Genomic DNA, 18,234 nt, shown 5'->3' with positions numbered 1-18,234 from the left:
CGTGTTTTCCTTCAGCAAGAAATTTACCAAAATTGTACTGCACTCGACCCAGATGAGGTGAATGGGTACCCGGTAATGCTTTAGCGCCTATATGGCGGCTCAGCTGCAGCCGGGTATAACAACCAAGTATCAACAGAGTATATGCAATCATAATAGCTGCGGTATAAATGGACCAATATTGCTTTGGTAATTAAAGAAATATAAAAGTCAGTACATAAGCATCAAACAAAGAAATAATATTAAATCAGATGAGCGTTTAATGTATTTTGTTTTAATTCATTTTCTAATTTCTTGACGTAATTCACTGTTTTATGAAGTAGGTTTATGGTGATTAGTATGTAGTAATATAAGTGTGCTCACATGTAAAAGCCTACATATGCTTCTTTTGCTTCGATTTTTATATAATAATAAAATACAAGATTATTTTTTGTCATTTTATCATTATTTCCGATAAAATGTTGGTGGGTAGTCATTTTTTTGAAGTTTTCTGGATGTAAATCCGTATCTTCAAGGCTTGCACAACTAACCTTTAATTGGTAATGGTAATTTAATAAATTACAAAATGGCACCCGAATTTCTACACAAAGGGCATAACAAAAAATGAATCTTTTAATTCATACAAGCTTTAAAATTCATGTTCCGATTTGCATTCGTTTCTGTCATACGGAGAATAATACAAAGGCATGATTAAATAATTATATAAAAAAATAAATGAGAAAATATGATGAGGCGTAGCTAAGGAAGGCAACAAGGCGATCACCCCCTCGTTGATTGGTTAACTTCTGAATTTAAACCGTCAGAAGATGCAAATACTCTCCCACTACTCCCACTATCAAACAGCAAATAAAAACTGTAAACAAATATTTATAGGTTTATAGGAGTTAGTACATCAAAAACCGAATTTCTCGGTCGGCGTTACGTTCTCCTCTAATAAGCAAATCACTTTAATTTTTAAAGGATTATGTTACAACCCCCGTTTACTGAAATATGCCATTTTAACGTCATATTATATGACGTTAGAAATAGTTCAAATAGCTACAAAATATGTCTAGCGTCGCTCAGTTGCACCCCCCCTCCCACGAAACTTCGTTTTGGGGAAAAACATATCTTACAGAGCCCCTCACATGTTGCGATTTCCCTCCCTCCCCCTCCAAGTGCTTAATAAAGCAGAAATTTTCACACACCTTCTGATCTCTCGGTCGTTTCCCTTCCTTGCGTCTTACCATGGACCTACTACAATGTTCTTACGAACCGCCACCACAAATACAATCACACCCCCCCCCCCTTAGCATTCAAATAGCATATACAGTATAGCAGCAGATACAAAATTACATTGACAGTAAAAAAAAAATACTGCTGACAATTCGGAAACATGGAGCCAGCTATTTGATCATGGTTGACAAAAGACGATTGTTTTTGTATATTTACTTTATGATGTCCAAAGTACATCCTTTTATCATGTTTATGGGCCACAACTAAAGTAATTCAATGGAAAACAATGTAACCATTACCCCACAGTAGACTTTGGTTCTATTTGCATCGCAGTAAAACAGAAGTGAAAAGATGAAAGAAGTTGTAAGGTGTTGTTTTCTGTAATTGGTGATACTTTCTAAGCTTGATTAAATTATCAATCAAAGAGACAGTTGATTTACATTTATAAAGAATTAATTTTAAAATATGCTCATGTACGTCAGAGTGTGACGTACCCTTAACCTCACACTTATTAATCTGCAATAACCATCATTCCTTGGCCACGTTGAAAATGTGTTTTCATACTATTCGAGCAGAGTAGTTTTTTAACTAGTATTACAAGTTAACCTGCACCCGAAAGAGGATATTGTCGGCGTCTTTAGATTCAGCAGTCATTCATCTGCAATGGTCCGACTTCGAAAGACCCCTGATGGCGGTGGTAAGGATCTGAGCCAGGTTGTCCAGGAGGATGATGGCACAGCTGTCCGTCTAACCCGTCAGGTCACCCTGATAGACAGTATCGCACTCACCGTTGGCCAGATCATAGGATCCGGTATCTTTGTCTCTCCTACAAATGTCTTGGAGAACTCTGGAGGGATCGGGTGGGCGCTAATGATATGGTGTCTATGCGGAATTCTATCCATGTTAGGTTCCCTGTGTTACGCAGAGCTCGGTACGACCTTCCCTGTATCCGGAGGGGACTTCTCCTACCTCCTTGAAGCGTATGGTCCGATCCCAGCCTTCTTGAGGCTCTGGACGAGTGTGGTATCCATCAGAACTGCATCTTCTGCGGTCCTGTCCTTGACGTGTGTCACTTATATTCTCCTTCCCTTTTATCCCAATTGCGACGTTCCTCCCAATGTACTTCGTCTTGTCGCGGCATGTGTGCTTTGTAAGTATATAGCTTCAAGTAAATGTATATTGCTAATATAACATATGAGATTATCAATTTGACCAACTGGATATTTTGCCAACTACAAATCTAGACAAATATTTATCGTATTTATATTTGATGATGTACCATACATTTCTTCTGATTTTCTCGAGGCAAACAGAGAAAATATCACATTTGAATATTATTTCTTGTTTTGTAAGATTATAAATAATGGTCACACCAATATGACTGATTTCTATTTCTTCTTTGTTCTGGGTTTCGAATTGATTCTAGGTACCATCTTTTTCGTGAACAGCCTCAGTGTTCCGTTAAGTCGAAGGATACAGGTAGTTTTCACCGTGGCCAAACTCATTGGGTTAGCCGTCATTATCATATCGGGAATTGTTCAGCTTGCCAATGGTAAGTATTATTTTCACGCTGACACAAAGCTGATATCAATAAACGGCCTTTTTATGAGAAAGTATGATTTTCAATTGATTGATATTTATACAAATAAGCTGCATGCACCATATAAAATTAACAAAAAATAATTTTAGTCTTGACAAAAAAACTCACTTCACCGTTTTATACACTCTAAAAACACTGAGTAAAATTTTTACTCAAATTGGGTAGAAAAGGAACATGCATGTTTGCTGGGTATTTTTTAAACCCAAAATTGGGCTATTTCAACGCAACATTGCGTAAAATTTACAACATATAGGGTATCTTTCTACCCAACCAACATGTATGTTCCCATTTTACCCAATATTGGATAAACCTTTATTTAGAGTGTAGTCTTCACAATAAATACTCACCTCACAGTTTTTAGATCCATGCAGTAGTATGAAATAACAATGAAATAATGAAAAAGTTATCTTTCAGAAGTCTCATCTTCTCGTTTATATTCCAACAGGTCAAACCTCTAATTTTGAGAATGCTTTCGACACATCGAAATTCAATTTCCGAACATTTCCACTCGCCATTTATTCAGGACTTTTCGCCTACTCAGGATGGTAAGAAATTTCTAATTTCATTTGAGTATTGTAAGATAACTTGAAGAAAAAAAAATTATCGCTGGTAAGTAAAAAAAAACAAAGTATTTTTTTCTTTCTTTTTCCCTAGGCAATACCTTACTCTGGTGACGGAAGAAATAGTCAACCCGTCCAGGTAAGAAGTGGTTCTTAGAGACAAATTCTCCCCGCAACGTTTGATCATGAATATTTCATAATTTACAGTTTTAATTTGTTAGATTCTTGTAGATTAGCCCGTAAATGAAACTTTTTTTGATTAGCATAATTATTTAAACTTCGCGATATTCCAGTGAATACCACATACATCGTTTATTATTGGGTGAATTTCTTCCTTAGAGTTTGACAAAATTGAAATAATCATATTTTTATAGTGGACATCAACGGATTTACAAGACTACAACAGGGAATAAAACCGCGACGAGATTTTTTTTTTAATATATGGCGTGCTGTTTTGTTCTAAGCATGGCCCTGGGAAGCAGGAGTGCTGAAGCACCCCCCCCCCCCCCCAGATTTTCCTGGTGTACTAAAACATCCTGTTTTCAAGTAAATATACACCAAATACATTTCCTCGCACTTCGAGTTATTATTGCTTTTTGACATGACATATGCTTCTTTTTCAGGCTGCATGGCCCAAAAACGGATACAAAAAAAAAAAAAAAACGGGAGAAAATGAGAAAAGGGGGAGAAAGAAAAAAGAAAAGTAGTAGGGGAAGAATAAATTATTGTATATCATGATGTAATATTATATCAGATATCACCTAACATAATTTGCATATGGCCTATGTGTTCATCATTCCTGATGCATGCTCGCATTATCTGTTTAATATAATACAGAATCATGTTGAACTAAAATATCCCGTTTTCAAGTCAATATACACCAAATATATTTCCTCGCACTTCGAATTATTATTGCTTTATGACGTGACATATGCTTCTTTTTCATGACTACTTAAAGTCATTGCACCATTTTAAGGTCTAAATATAAAATATAGTAGGCCCGATTTTTTTTGTCCGTCCATACGTTTGCATTAGTGGATTGGTTAAATATGTCTGCTCTTCATGAATTCCTAATAACAGTCCTTGAAATGTCGATTCTTCTGGTCTGAATATCAAAACTCTTCAGCTCTCGCTTAGCGTTAGCATCATTTAGTGAATTCCTACAAACAAGCCTTAGAATTCCCCTCTTCAGGTATAGACTGTGGGATGGTCGCTAAAATTGTGACTTTCCGTGGGGCGGCAAATACAACCACGGTTCTTGGACATGATAATATGTAAAATATTATGAGTGAATACATGCACAATGTTGCCATCGTTAAATTTTGCTCCTGACCTCAAAATTAAAATAATAATATGCAAAATCGTACCATTGATTCGACTGGAAATTCCGCCATTCACCCCGTGTGTTAAGGACTTCCGTGAACGCGCGCAAGCGTGCACAATGCATGTAACCTCGTTCGGGTTTTATTTTTTTTATTCGCTGTACATGATATACGTTATAATACAGAATGTACGATGGCGGATAAGATGTCGTCGTCTTCGTCGTGTTTTGACAGCGAAAATGACGATTTATCACTACCAAATATATGCTACATGCACGTCTTACCCAAGGAAAGAGGGCCAGTAAATTCCTTTCAAGTAAAGAGCTAGAACAAATTTAAGCCTTTGCTGCATTCGTTGATGTAGACTACCTGGGACTTCAGAATAAAAATAGCTATTCGTGCAGCAGAGAAGTTTGCGATTGACTTGCATGCAGCCCGGCCCCGGGAGACCAGCCCGACGTCCTACCAGCATTTCAGCAAGATCCGAATGGATCAAAATAAATATAGATGTTCGATGTAGGCCTACCGCGTTTACATCTTGCCCAGAGCCAGGTCAAACATCGTTCGTATATCACCAGCATTGAGCAATCAAGCGATCGAAGGTAATTTGTTTTCACTTTGTGCTCTTGCATTTCACTCTCTGCAAAAGTGAAGCGGTGCAAACTTTGATGATTTTTGTATAGGTCTACATCTAGATTTCTTAATTGAGTCGATGAATAATGTGACTCATGACTTACTTCGTCTTCTGTTCATAGGCTTGTAAATGTGGCGGTGAAGTAAGTCATGACATGAGTCACATTATGTATCGATTCAATTAAGAAATCTAGACCTATACAAAAATCATCAAAGCTTGTACTGCTTCACTTTTGCAGAGAATGAAATGCAAAAGCACAAAGTGAAACAATTTTGGCATGGACAAAGATCGCTATAACAAGGATCACCATCTCAAAATCATCCTCTGTATCTTTTTTCACCTTCGATAGCTTGATTGCTGGAATGCTGGTGATACGAACGATGTTTGACCTGGCTCTGAGCAAGATGTAACGCGTTACATCTATAACGTTAGTTTGATCCATTCGGATCTTGCTGCAATGCTGGTCGGGCTGGGCAGGAGCGTAACGGGTCGGTGGCCATGCAGGAGGGGCAAGAGCAAAAAAATCTCCGGTCTTATCAGGGGCAGATCCATGATTTTCCAAAAGGGGTCTAATTTTTCAGAGGAAAGTTTCGACCACCCCCCCCCCCAAAAAAAAAAGTTTTTCAACCAATTGACAAGCAAAAAAAAAATAAAAATAAAGGTTTTCACCCACAAATGAAGTATATTTCGTACACGAAAAAAAGGGTCTTCAATTTCAAAAGAGGGGGCACACCTTTGTTTTAATGGCATATTTACATTACAAATTTTAGTATTTTGCTTCTCAAAGGGGGGGGGGGCAGGCAATGGCGTCATGAGGCAACATTTTGAGGGGCGATATGGTGTATCGGGTAAAAAAAAAATGCGAGTGAGCAAAAAATTATACATTTTTATTACAAAAATCCAATTTCAGATTTTGACATAATGTTAAAGAAGATAACATATTTTCACCCTTCTCTCTTTCCTTTTCCTTTTTTTCTTGGTCTGTACGCCACGGTAAACAAGATTTTGTTTATGATTTTGCATGCTTATTTAAAAAAAAAATAAAATCACCTTTTCATGACAATCTATCTGTTCTTCCTTTCCTTTTCCAGTTCCTCTTTTTCCCCTTTCCCTTTCATTCTCCCCCTTTTCTTTTTTCCCCTTTAAGTTCCCGGTGAACTCCGCCAGGGGGGATAGCTTGCCCCCCCCCTGCACTGTTAAGCCACTGCTCCCTGGGATGGGCCGGGTTGCATGCAAGTCAATCGCAAACTTCTCTGCTGCACGAATAGCTATTTTTATTCTGAAGTCCCAGGTAGTCTACATCAACAAATGCAGCAAAGGCTTAAATTTGTTCTAGCTCTTTACTTGAAAGGAATTTACTGGCCCTCTTTCCTTGGGTAAGACGTGCATGTAGCATATATTTGCTAGTGATAAATCGTCATTTTCGCTGTCAAAACACGACGAAGACGACGACATCTTATCCGCCATCGTATATTCTGTATATAACGTATATCATGTACAGCGAATTAAAAAAAATAAAACGCGAACGAGGTTACATGCATTGTGCACGCTTGCGCGCGTTCACGGAAGTCCTTAACACACGGGGTGAATGGCGGAATTTCCAGTCGAGTCAATGGTACGATTTTGCATATTATTATTTTAATTTTGAGGTCAGGAGCAAAATTTAACGATGGCAACATTGTGCATGTATTCACTCATAATATTTTACATATTATCATGTCCAAGAACCGTGGTTGTATTTGCCGCCCCACGGAAATGAAAAACTAGAGACATTTTCCTTGTCCATCCCATAGTCTAGTATGAATTTAAAAAAAAGATCAGCTCGCGCTTCCCGTTTGCAATATTTGATAAGAGAGATACGTATCATGTTCATGATTACAATGACTAAAAAAAGTGATTCATATGTTTAGGTGTAATTCTAAAAAAAGATCACCAGGCGCTTGGCGCTCGCATTAGAAGACTATGGTGAGATATGTATGCTCTTTATGAAAAAAAGATAATCTTTAAAATGTCCTTAGTTTTGGTCAATATATACTCACATTTCAGCTCGCTCTTCGCGCTCACGTTGTTCGTTTTGTGAGACAGGTACGTATCAGGATTTTAGAAATTTGCTTATAATGTTTTAGGTCTGAATATCCAATTCAGCTTGCATTATTTCATTATGATTTTGAAAAATAGAACGGGTGGATGAGGGTGAAGTCAAGAAAAAAAGTTGTTTCAAGTGGTGTATTTAAGCAAGATCTGCGATTATACTTTCAGAACAGTTCCTTTGTCTATTATCATATCTATGATAATAATCACTGTGGTTTACCTGCTGACCAACGTGGCTTACTTCACAGTCCTATCCGAGAGTGAGATGCTCGCATCTAGTGCAGTAGCATTGGTAAGGCATTCACATTATTCATCAAGTATTACGTACAATGATAAACAAAATGCATGACTAAAGTCATAGAAATTTGATTTTAAAGACGACTTACTTAATTTTGATCTCTGCACGGTGGTTTCATGTTTTCAGGGAAAGGACTTATTAAGAAAAAGATATTGCTTTTCTGGGAGGCCTCTTCTTGAAGAATAAAGACGTCACTTTATCGGATCAGGGTAGCACTCCGGGAGGGGAGCACCTGTTATAATTTTTCAAGTAGTGGGGATAGGTGTGGTCCTTTAGGGACACCAACTGGTGTCGGTTTTAACACCCCATTTTTTTCAGTGTACCAACGCTATTTTAATGGAAAGATTTTTTTTTAGGACTATGGCCAGCGTGCACTTGGAAGTTGGTGGTGGACCATGAGTGTTGCTGTGGCTCTCTCGGTCATCGGATCTCTCAATGGAGGAATATTTGGTTTGTCCAGGTAATTCTAAGTTTACTTCAGTCAGACCACAGATTACCGTCTCCAGACCGCCAGAAGCCAATACATTATTACCAGTAACAAACTATCGGTCGGTTTGGAGAAGGTTTCGACGTGGAGTGATAATAATTGATTACAGGACTAATCCGAGATATATCCACTGTAGATCATGATCGACACATCGACATTTTTTTACATGAATGTGCCCGTAGAGAACTACTTGTTGATTTTTCTCTTAAATGTTTTAGAAATCATTTATACAAGGTGGCCAATGTGTTTCTGATATTTTTTTGCTTGTTCTACAAGCCGACATGACAATGGTTCAAAGATAACAACTCTCTCTATAATCTTCACAATAGGTTCCTTCTTGTTGCATCGCGTGAAGGTCACATGCCTGCCATAGCATCGATGATACACATTGATAGAAAGACTCCTCTACCGGCTGCCACAATACTGGTATGACATCGTAGTCAAGTCTAATGTTGAATCGAATGAATTTTGGAGTTTGCTCTGATTGTTATGTTAAGAAGGGAAATTATTCAAAACGCGTCGTTCATAAATAATTAAAAGATGCATGAAATTAACATTCTTTTAACATAAGTTCTTTTATTTTATAGTCTTCTGATATATTTCATGAAAATTTAATGACTTCCGGCTCATTGGATAGTTGGATTTAGCAGCTTCTGGCTACTCCCCATGGTTTAGTTATTGTATGCTTCGATGAATTCTTTAAGTTAAGTTATAGCATTGATCCTACTAGATGGTTATAGTCACGCTTTCGGCTAGACATGCTAGATACCTTCTTAAAACTTTCGTGCATGCCATAGTCACTTGCTTCCGTCTTTGGATGTCTTTTGAAGACAAGCATGATATGCTCGGAGATGGTGCTTCTGTATATACATCCAGACGGTCCAGGACCGCAAAATCTGTCTTTATATATTAAAGAAAGTACAATCATTCATTCGTAATCTCATAACCAATGGGTTTCTCTTATTCATTTAAACTGTGTCTATTGTCCATTGAAAATAAATCAAACACTTTGTGGGCAATTTTAAGTCAAACAATATTATTTTGTCATTAATGTAATGATTATCATTTTCAATGTAATTATTGTATTTCTGCTAATATTATCATTGATATTATTGGTTTTTTATTTTGTTTACCGTTATCTTCTATGTTTCATTTATCGTTATAATCATTGTTTCTGGGTCTTCCTCTTTCTGAATACATATTCGGAAGTTGGCAATCGACAATAGAATATTAATCGACACCATTCGAATAAAGATAAAATAGGTAATTATCAGATCGAAACTAGGATCACATTAAGCATACAGGAATCACATAGAAACACTTATACTAGCCACAAAAAGGTCATCTGATCTACTGGAATGTTTATTACAACTATACAGTGCGTATCAAAAAAAAGTTTACACTTTGAAAAAATCCTGTAAAATTACACATTTGTAATATCCTGAAGATTTTTTCACATTTTAACATTGGTAAATATCTATTTTAGCAAATTACGATATAATTGTCGAAAAATATTTCCGCTTGTGGGAACACCACTTACTTTTGAAAAGTTAGTGAAAAATGATTTGCGAAGAACTTTGAAATAGCTATGCAAATAAAAGCCCTTAATCATGAAGAACACGTGGAATTTAGCTAGTAAAATTTATTTGAAGATATCTTTTACCTTTTAAAACATGTTTCCTTGCCCAAAACACTTCGGAGAGTGCTTTGCACCCCACCCCACTCCCCCAAACACCGAGACGTTATTTGCTTTACACTGAGCTGTTATTTACATGAAAAGGCTTCGGCTTGATTTTCATTTACTTAGTCATTGTCAAGCTTGGGAAAAGTGTGGAGAAACAAGTATAAAATTAAACGTGAAATGTAAACCCAATTTAAATGATAAAAACTTAGTTAAAAAATGCTGGAGGTGTCTGATATAAACATTTGGTCAGATTCATTTATGTCCTCATATCCAGCTGGCATAAAAGGGTAAAGATTGTGCTTACTAAATGTTAAAATTTCAATTTTTGGTGGCAAAATTGTTACAAAATGCTTGCATGTATACGTTTTATTTCGATTGACTAAAAGTGCAAGGGAAATGTATAAGAAATGTTTCGCAGGGTAAGTTTGATTTCGCCCTTTTCCCTTGACACAGCGTGAAAACGAGCATTTCTGCGCAAACAGATTTCTTAGAGCTTTACAAAAATGGAGAGAGCTCACTCAAGTGTAACATTCTGTCAAAACTTTTACTTTCATTGGATAGATGAGACCCAAACCGAACATTATAAGTGTAAAAAATACCCAAATGTTGTATATTTTTCAATTCCCAGGGCTTTTTCAAAGTGTAAACTTTTTTTGATACGCACTGTGTAATGGCGAATACAAAATAATGCAAGAACTAGATCAATCTTTTTGATACCGTTTTTTTCTTTTTTCTTTTTCATTGCTTCTTGAAAAATCAACTGAGCAGTTCTCCACTGCCCACCCAACCCCTTGAAGTGCTGTTAGAATTGAATTTGATCTTATTGAATTCGATTTTGTTTCAGGCACCTATTTGCCTCTTGATGTTGATAAGTGATGACGTAGGAACTCTTATCAACTATCTTAGTTTCACACGATGGCTCTTCATCGGAATCACGTGCACAATTATACCTTATTACAGATGGAAATATCCCGAGCTCAAGCGTCCTTTCAAGGTAATTCTTTATTATTGTGGAGCGTTGTGGCCCAGTGCAATTGATTAGTCTCCGGACTCTGAAACAGAGGGTCGTGGGTTCGAATCCCAACCATGGCGTAATTTCCTTCAGCAAGAAATTGATCCACAATATGCTGCACTCAACCCAGGTGAGGTAAATGGGTACCTGGCATGAATATATTCCTTGAAACGCAGCGCGCGTAACAGCTGCACTGCTAAAGCCAGGGTAATTAGGCTGCATATACGGTAGAGCGCTTAGGGACTTCTGACAAAGTAAGTGTTAAGCGCTATATAAGCAAGTATAATTATTAATTATTCATTACTATCATTATTATATTTCTATCACCATTATTATTATCATTATTAGTATTATAATTATTACTATTATCGAGGGAGAGTTGGGATATATGTCGTTTTGATTTGCATTTATATGAAAGTAGGTTCTTATTCATGAAAAGATTAAAGTATCTGTTCATAATCATCATAATCATGGTTATATCTACCTTTGGGAAAGGATCGGGTGCTATCGCCAGTGATCATGATGATAGGTATCCAGCTACTATGACAGTGTAATTATAAAATCTAATTGGAAAGAGAAACATAGTGTTGGTTGGAAGGCACAAGTTTCATTGAATAGAGCATTGTGTCGGGGGCAAGACGTATCTAAATTGCCCCTCCCCGAACTTTTTCATACTGCCGGTATTTCGTATTTTCACAGAATTTTACCCTTTTTGTGCACAGATCCTTTAATTTCAATCATAAGAAACACACCCTAATAGCTTCGCTCCCTCGCATAGGCCACTTTGCATTATGCCTATCATGTTTGCGCCCCACCCCCCCCCCAAAAAAAAAAATACTTGCTTTTAAACCGTTGGACTTCAGCATTGTTCATTATTGGACATTGTTTTCAAAACTTGCGTTGAAATATAGTCCTTTGTGCAAGAAAACTCTGTTGCCTGTTACTTTATGTTGTATTTCCTTTTCTACATTTTTGTTTTTCCTATAATGCAGGTTCCTCTGGTTGTCCCGACAGTCTTCTTGTTGTGTGCGTTTTTCGTGGTTGGTATGTCACTATACAGCAGTCCTGTGGATTGTGGTATTGGTTTAGGAATCATGTTAGCCGGGATACCAGTCTATTACCTGTGTGTTTGGTGGAAGAACAAACCAGATTGGATCAATGAAAAGCTGGGTAGGTACTCGCCATTGTACTCTTAAAAATGGTATCACACTTTATAAAGTCTTTGCTATCTTCTGTTTTCTTCTAGATTGGATTAATGATATTTTGAGTTTCCTCTGATAATCATTTTATTATTTATTTCATGTATGTATTATATTTGTACTATTCTTTTGGTCTTACAAGTTGAAATTAAAGATTGATAATTGACAAGTGTAATCAGGTGTCTTAGCTATACTAGTTTATGTAAATGTGTACCTCCTGACCCCTCCCATTCTTCCTACTTTTCATTTTGATATGTGTGTGTCTAAATATTATGTACATTATGCTATGTAAGATTCACCCTCCCCAAGTTTTAGATGTCGAAACGTCAATGGTTCTTTCCTCGTGTTTTCTCATTAACAGATGGGGCAACCATATTTTTGCAGCGACTTCTTTTTGTTATGCCCCCAGAAGGAGAAGGAGCTGGGCCATCTAAACTCGTTCATCAAGATAATGATTAGTGATGCTGCACTGTAAAAGCTGTGGTGTTAAAACTGACACCAATTGGTGTTGATAAAGGACCACACCCTGAGGTGTTAAAATTACACCCTAGAGATTGAACATAACACCAAAGAGTGTAAATATAACAACCAAAAGTGTTGTAATAACACCTATGGTTGTAAAACTAACACCACCAATTTAACACTGGTATAAAACAGCTGGTGTGGTCCTCTGTGTACACCGGTTAACACCGCTGTTTTTGCTGTGTGGTTATAAAACTTTGTTGAATCATGGATAGGTCCATTGTTGAATCAAGGAGGGCGTTTTTTAGAACATGGGTATTTATTTCCTTTGAAGACATGCTTGATGCCGCTAATACAAATGATAATGTTAAAGGACAAGTCTACCCCAACAAAAACTTGATTTGAATAAAAAGAGAAAAATTCAACAAGCATAACACTGAAAATTTCATCAAAATCGGATGTAAAATAAGAAAGTTATGGCATTTTAAAGTTTCGCTTATTTTCAACAAAATAGTTATATGAACGAGCCAGTTACATCCAAATGAGAGAGTTGATGACATCACTCACTCACTATTTCTTTTGTATTTTATTATATGAAATATGAAATATTTTTATTTTCTCGTCATTGTCATGTGAAATGAAGTTTCATTCCTGCCTGAACACGTGGAATTCCATTATTTTAACATTTTGTGCTTCAGGCAAGGACGTCCTAATCGTCAAATTCGTAAAAATTGAAATATTGTATAATTCAAACAATAAAAAACAAAAGAAATAGTGAGTGAGTGACATCATCGACTCTCTCATTTGGATGTAACTGGCTCGTTCATATAACTATCTTGTTGAAAATAAGCGAAACTTTGAAATGTCATAACTTTCTTATTTTACATCCGATTTTGATGAAATTTTCAGCATTGTGCTTGTCTGATTTTTCTCTATTGATTCAAATCAACATTTTTCTGAGGTGGACTTGACCTTTAAGCACAGATCTTTGCTTCACTGGCCTTTATTTTCAGATTGCAGACCAAAAGAAAAACCTGTCAAACTATTAACTAACTGGGGAGCGTTTCATGGAAAGACTTGTCGTTTTATCCGACAGTTGCCATAGTAACAGTGCTTCTCAGCCAATCAAAATCAAAATGTACCAAATGAATAATGATTTTTGTAATGACAAATTACTTTTCGCTGCCTCTGGTCAGATTATGAGTGGACTCGTTATTTGCTTGTACGGGATGAAATCATTAATGAATGTTGAAATGTTTTTTTTCAAATGTGGTTTATAATTACTCGACTGGCCGCGTGTGGCTCCAACTGTGACATAAAAGTTGTAACATCAAAAATCCAACAAACTAATTTTGCCCTGGAGCTTGTGGCATCACATGGCACAATCAACTACACTTTACCAGCTAGTGTGTATTTGATTATTTTGTATATAGAGATCGTCATAGAAATTCGATGAGCCATTAGTAGGTACATATCCATATATAATGGGATTCAAGTTTCCTTTGCTTTGTTTCGTTCGTTTTCGTAAGAGCTTTTTTTATGTCCTAAGTATCCACTCTGAAAATTAAATGTTGCCATAAATCAAAATTTGAAAGGTTGGAGGGATGACAGCTATTTTCAGATGGCATGTCCAACCTTGCATAAACCTGGTAAATGCAACATTTAGAAAAGGTTGTCACCCATCTAACCATTAATTTTAGAGTTATGGCCTTCAAACTGCAAACAAGTACACATTGGATAGAAATTATTTCTGTGCGGGTCCTTTTTTGGGGTATGCTGATGACTTAAAGGGGTGCAAAGTGACCAACACTTTTTTGGCCTATCGGTGATTATGTGTTATTCATTATAATGGCTAGTCTTACAGAGAATGAATTAGCCTATATATGTTTTTATGTTTTTTCATTTACAAAAACAAATGTTTTTCTGAGGAAATTATAGGCCTCTACTTGTTTTGCTACTTACTTGGTAGTATAATTAGTGTGATATAAATGTATCGAGTAGCGAAATAGTATGTTATCATTCAAGTTGGCCTATATTGTTGCAAACACTTCTCCGCTAAGAATGCTGGATTATGCTGCGGCCAGATGTAAGTAGGTGGGGACTTAAGGTGGCGCTCTTTGGTGGCGCTATTAAGGGTGGCTGAATGGTTCGTCTCTATTTTAACTTATAGTAAATGGTATCTTTGTTTTTTTACGATGTAAATGATTATGATATTAATAAAAAGAGATGAGGGTGATATACAATATAACTTGTTCAATTTGAAAAGTTTAAACTAAATGTTTATTTTAATGAAATTTGAATAAAAGAGTCTTGGAAAATGTATAAGTCATGTTTAAAAACCACGTTTTTGGTATGCTTCTTGGGTTTGCCGTGAAACGGCAAAGCGGGCAATATTCGTACAATTTGAATGTTAAATCAACATTTGAAAGGTTGGAGGAGTAACAACCTTTTCCAAATGTTACATCCAACCTTGTATAAAGCTGAATACAACATTTTAGTGTTGGGTAGAACCATTTAAAGTCTGTGGTAAAATGTTGTCACTCCTCCAACCTTTTAAATGTTTAGCTAACATTTCTTTTTTAGAGTGTATGTATTTATATTTATTTTATATTCTAAATATGCTTACATATACATAAGGATGCTCTCCCCTCCTAGCTCCCCCACACATTTTCATGAAAGGTCCTAAACAATTTACTTTAAATATAATAAGAGGCAAAAAGTAATGCATTACAGTTCCAACAAAGTTTATTTCCGAGTATTCTCCAAATTTTCGACGCAAACATCACATCTTCGTCAGAGATAAAATGAATATAAATACATACGAAACTACTTAGAGTGAAACTAAATATCGTTCTCAAACCATTCTTTGGTATTTAGTTTATTTTCTTTCCTTGACGTAGAACATAATTATTTCGTGTATGTATATATATATATATATATATATATATATATATATATTTGAAGTAGATTATGAATTCATGACACCGTCATCATGAGTACGATGCTTCATGTCCATAGGTTACTCGTGAATATTAGTCAAAATCTATTCAATATTAATATGAACACAAGGACTGTAAATCATTTTGATCATTATTTTCTATATGTCATCGTTACAATGTGCATTTCCGATTTGGGGAATTGTTTGCTTAGTCTGAATATGATCATTTGATGCACAAAAAACAACTAGAGCATGACTTTACTATAGGATAGCTAACAAATATTTTTTTAGCTATCGGTGTATGTATGACCAATTCGTCATGTCATGGGTCATGGAAATTCCTTTTTAATTGGATAATACACTAAACAGAATAGTCGGGGAACATTAAGAATATTATTGAAACTTTGAGCGAAACGGACAGGCAAGGATCAGTATAGGGGTCTAATATTAAGTTCCAATCTGAGAGAATAATTGTGAGGTCTAGTTTGTTTGATCTAAGTTATAAGATTAGGGGAAACAAAGAGCTATAGATCTAAGAATGTTGGCAAATTGAGGCAAAAATCCATTATAAATGAGAGACATGTAATTTGTATAGCGAGTATTTTAATAGCGTTATGTGCCCCCCCCCCCCCCCACTGGACGATAAATACGTATCTATGCATGGTATCAAGCATTCTCAGAAAAAAATATATGACAAATCTGTGCATCCGATTACTATATTACTTCAACATTTTTTCGTATATGCTCCTACGAAAATAATATATAGGGTTTATTAGAATTTTCAATGCCCCCTCCCTCCCCAGGTCAATCACTATTAGGCGGTCCGTATTGCATAATGCTTGTTCTATATCCTAAGAGATCGAAGTCGGTATTTTTTTTTCACCCTTAGTGGAATCGGGAAGGTTATCATCGGCCTAATCCCCCCCCCCCCACACACACACACCCAGTCACTGATATGGACGTCACATCGAACTTAAGCTGCATGGGGGTGGGGGGACACAACACCTCATCGGCTTTTCCGCAACTTTAAACTTACGCCTATTATATCATTATCAGTAGCGTAATGGGCCAATAATTTGGGGGCATTATAGGCCCTACATGGCGTATTGGGGAAAATCTGTAAAAACTACGAGCGAGTGAAGCGTGCAAAAAATACCTTTATTAAGACAAAATCTACTTCTGTGATAGATTTCGCGACGTATTGATTTTAGAATATTATATTACAATTTAACCCCTTCCTTTCCTTTTTTTTTTCTCTGGCTTTCGCCTTAGAGTGAAAATTTGGCGGCCATGGTCCCAACCCCCCCATCTGTACGCCAGTGATTGTTATAACCCCAACTCCTTCATATCTATATTTTATCGTTTGCAGTTTGTCCAATAACAAAAAGAATATTAAAGTACTTATATAAAGAAAAAATATGTATTTAATGAGGCCTAAATTTATAATGCGAGTGCAAAGCGCGAGTTGAAATTTCTGGTCATAAAGATGTACAAGAACTGGGCATTTTTGGCACTTTTTGTAATAATGAAATGAAGGTTTAACTTACTAAAAAGTTAATGAGGTGGCGATGTACCAGCTTTTTTTTAATATAGTGATATGCAAAAGTAATTCAATCACTATTTCTAAAGCATAAAAAACTTGAGAATACACATCTCACTAATTAAATGCTAAGCGCGAGCCGGAATTTTAATATTCAGACCTGAAGATCGAGGAACGTCTTATAAAGCACTGTAGACATTTAGGAAAAGGCGGATATACCTTTTGTCGAGAAATAAACCACCCGAATAAGACTTCATGATATTTAGGGGACATGGCCTGTTGTGTCCCACCCTGTGGTATTTTAAGTGCTAGTATCCCATCTCAGAATCTTGCTCGGCCAAGATGAACGTGGGCCTATAAAAATGATCACTTGAAATATAGGCCCCTATACCACTTATGGTTTTGTGATATCATTCATTTAAACCCAATTTATGTACACTACAATGCATCGTATTCCGGCATCAATTCAATTTTATTAATTTGTAGGCGCTTATTCAAAGATGTACTCCGGGTCAACCCTATAGTATTCATATCTAAATAGAGTAAAATTCACCGAGCTAAATGCTGAAAATTTCATCGAAATGTGATAACAAAAACCACGGTAATTAATGTCAATGCTTAGTAATATTTTGTGAAAATAGTATAAGTATATGCACGTCGTAATGATTATTCATTAGCAGGGCTGATGACGTCACATTCCACTTTCCTTTTTCTTATGTTATTACATGAAATCATATAGGTATCTCATTTTTTTATGCAGGTATGAATGACGTGTCTCGCTATAAGTTGTACCAATGAATATCTATAAGTGCATTAAATCAGATGTTAATCCAACCTTTTTATTTATTGGGGAAACAAATTGAATAGGCCTAAACGTAATTTCATCTATATAATGAAATACAAAAGAACAAGTGGGGATATGACATCATCAGTTTGCTAATTAAGTATTCATGGATCGACATGCAAAGAACCAGTGGCGTACGGCGTGGGTCACGGCATGGGGGGTACTAGCAAAAAAATTGAGTCTCTTATTGCTTATTGAGCGCGCTCAGTTGCCAAGTATACTGACCTAATATAGGCATTAATATTGCCATTAAACGGATATGTATCTCACTAATCAATAATGCGAGCGCGAAGCGCGAGCTGAAATTTGTTTGCATTCAGGCCTAAAAAGGGACTTTATGAGCAAATTTTT

General features: G+C 36.3%; 1 protein-coding gene across 1 annotated transcript; it reads left to right on the top strand.

The window, feature by feature from the left end:
• The first annotated feature begins 37 nt into the window (after nt 1–37).
• LOC121423328 (cystine/glutamate transporter-like) lies at nt 38–12,652 on the top strand. Its single transcript, XM_041618682.1, has 10 exons — nt 38–2,362; nt 2,639–2,764; nt 3,258–3,357; nt 3,467–3,511; nt 7,588–7,711; nt 8,074–8,177; nt 8,534–8,630; nt 10,733–10,882; nt 11,893–12,070; nt 12,461–12,652. Exons 1-10 carry the CDS (start codon nt 1,876–1,878, stop codon nt 12,556–12,558), a joined length of 1,509 nt encoding a protein of 502 aa, XP_041474616.1. The 5' UTR covers nt 38–1,875; the 3' UTR covers nt 12,559–12,652.
• The last annotated feature ends 5,582 nt before the right edge of the window (nt 12,653–18,234 follow it).

This window comes from Lytechinus variegatus, chromosome 10, assembly GCF_018143015.1.
Source record: "Lytechinus variegatus isolate NC3 chromosome 10, Lvar_3.0, whole genome shotgun sequence".
NCBI lineage: Eukaryota > Metazoa > Echinodermata > Echinoidea > Temnopleuroida > Toxopneustidae > Lytechinus > Lytechinus variegatus.
The sequence above is the reverse complement of the archived record's forward strand: the minus strand, read 5'-3'. Positions and strand labels throughout refer to the sequence as shown.

Coding starts and splice junctions, on each gene's coding strand:
- LOC121423328 (XM_041618682.1), top strand. CDS start 1,876: ATGGTCCGACTTCGAAAGACCCCTGATGGCGGTGGTAAGGATCTGAGC. Junction 2,765..3,257: donor AATTGTTCAGCTTGCCAATG/GTAAGTATTATT, acceptor ATATTCCAACAG/GTCAAACCTCTAATTTTGAG. Junction 10,883..11,892: donor AGCTCAAGCGTCCTTTCAAG/GTAATTCTTTAT, acceptor CCTATAATGCAG/GTTCCTCTGGTTGTCCCGAC.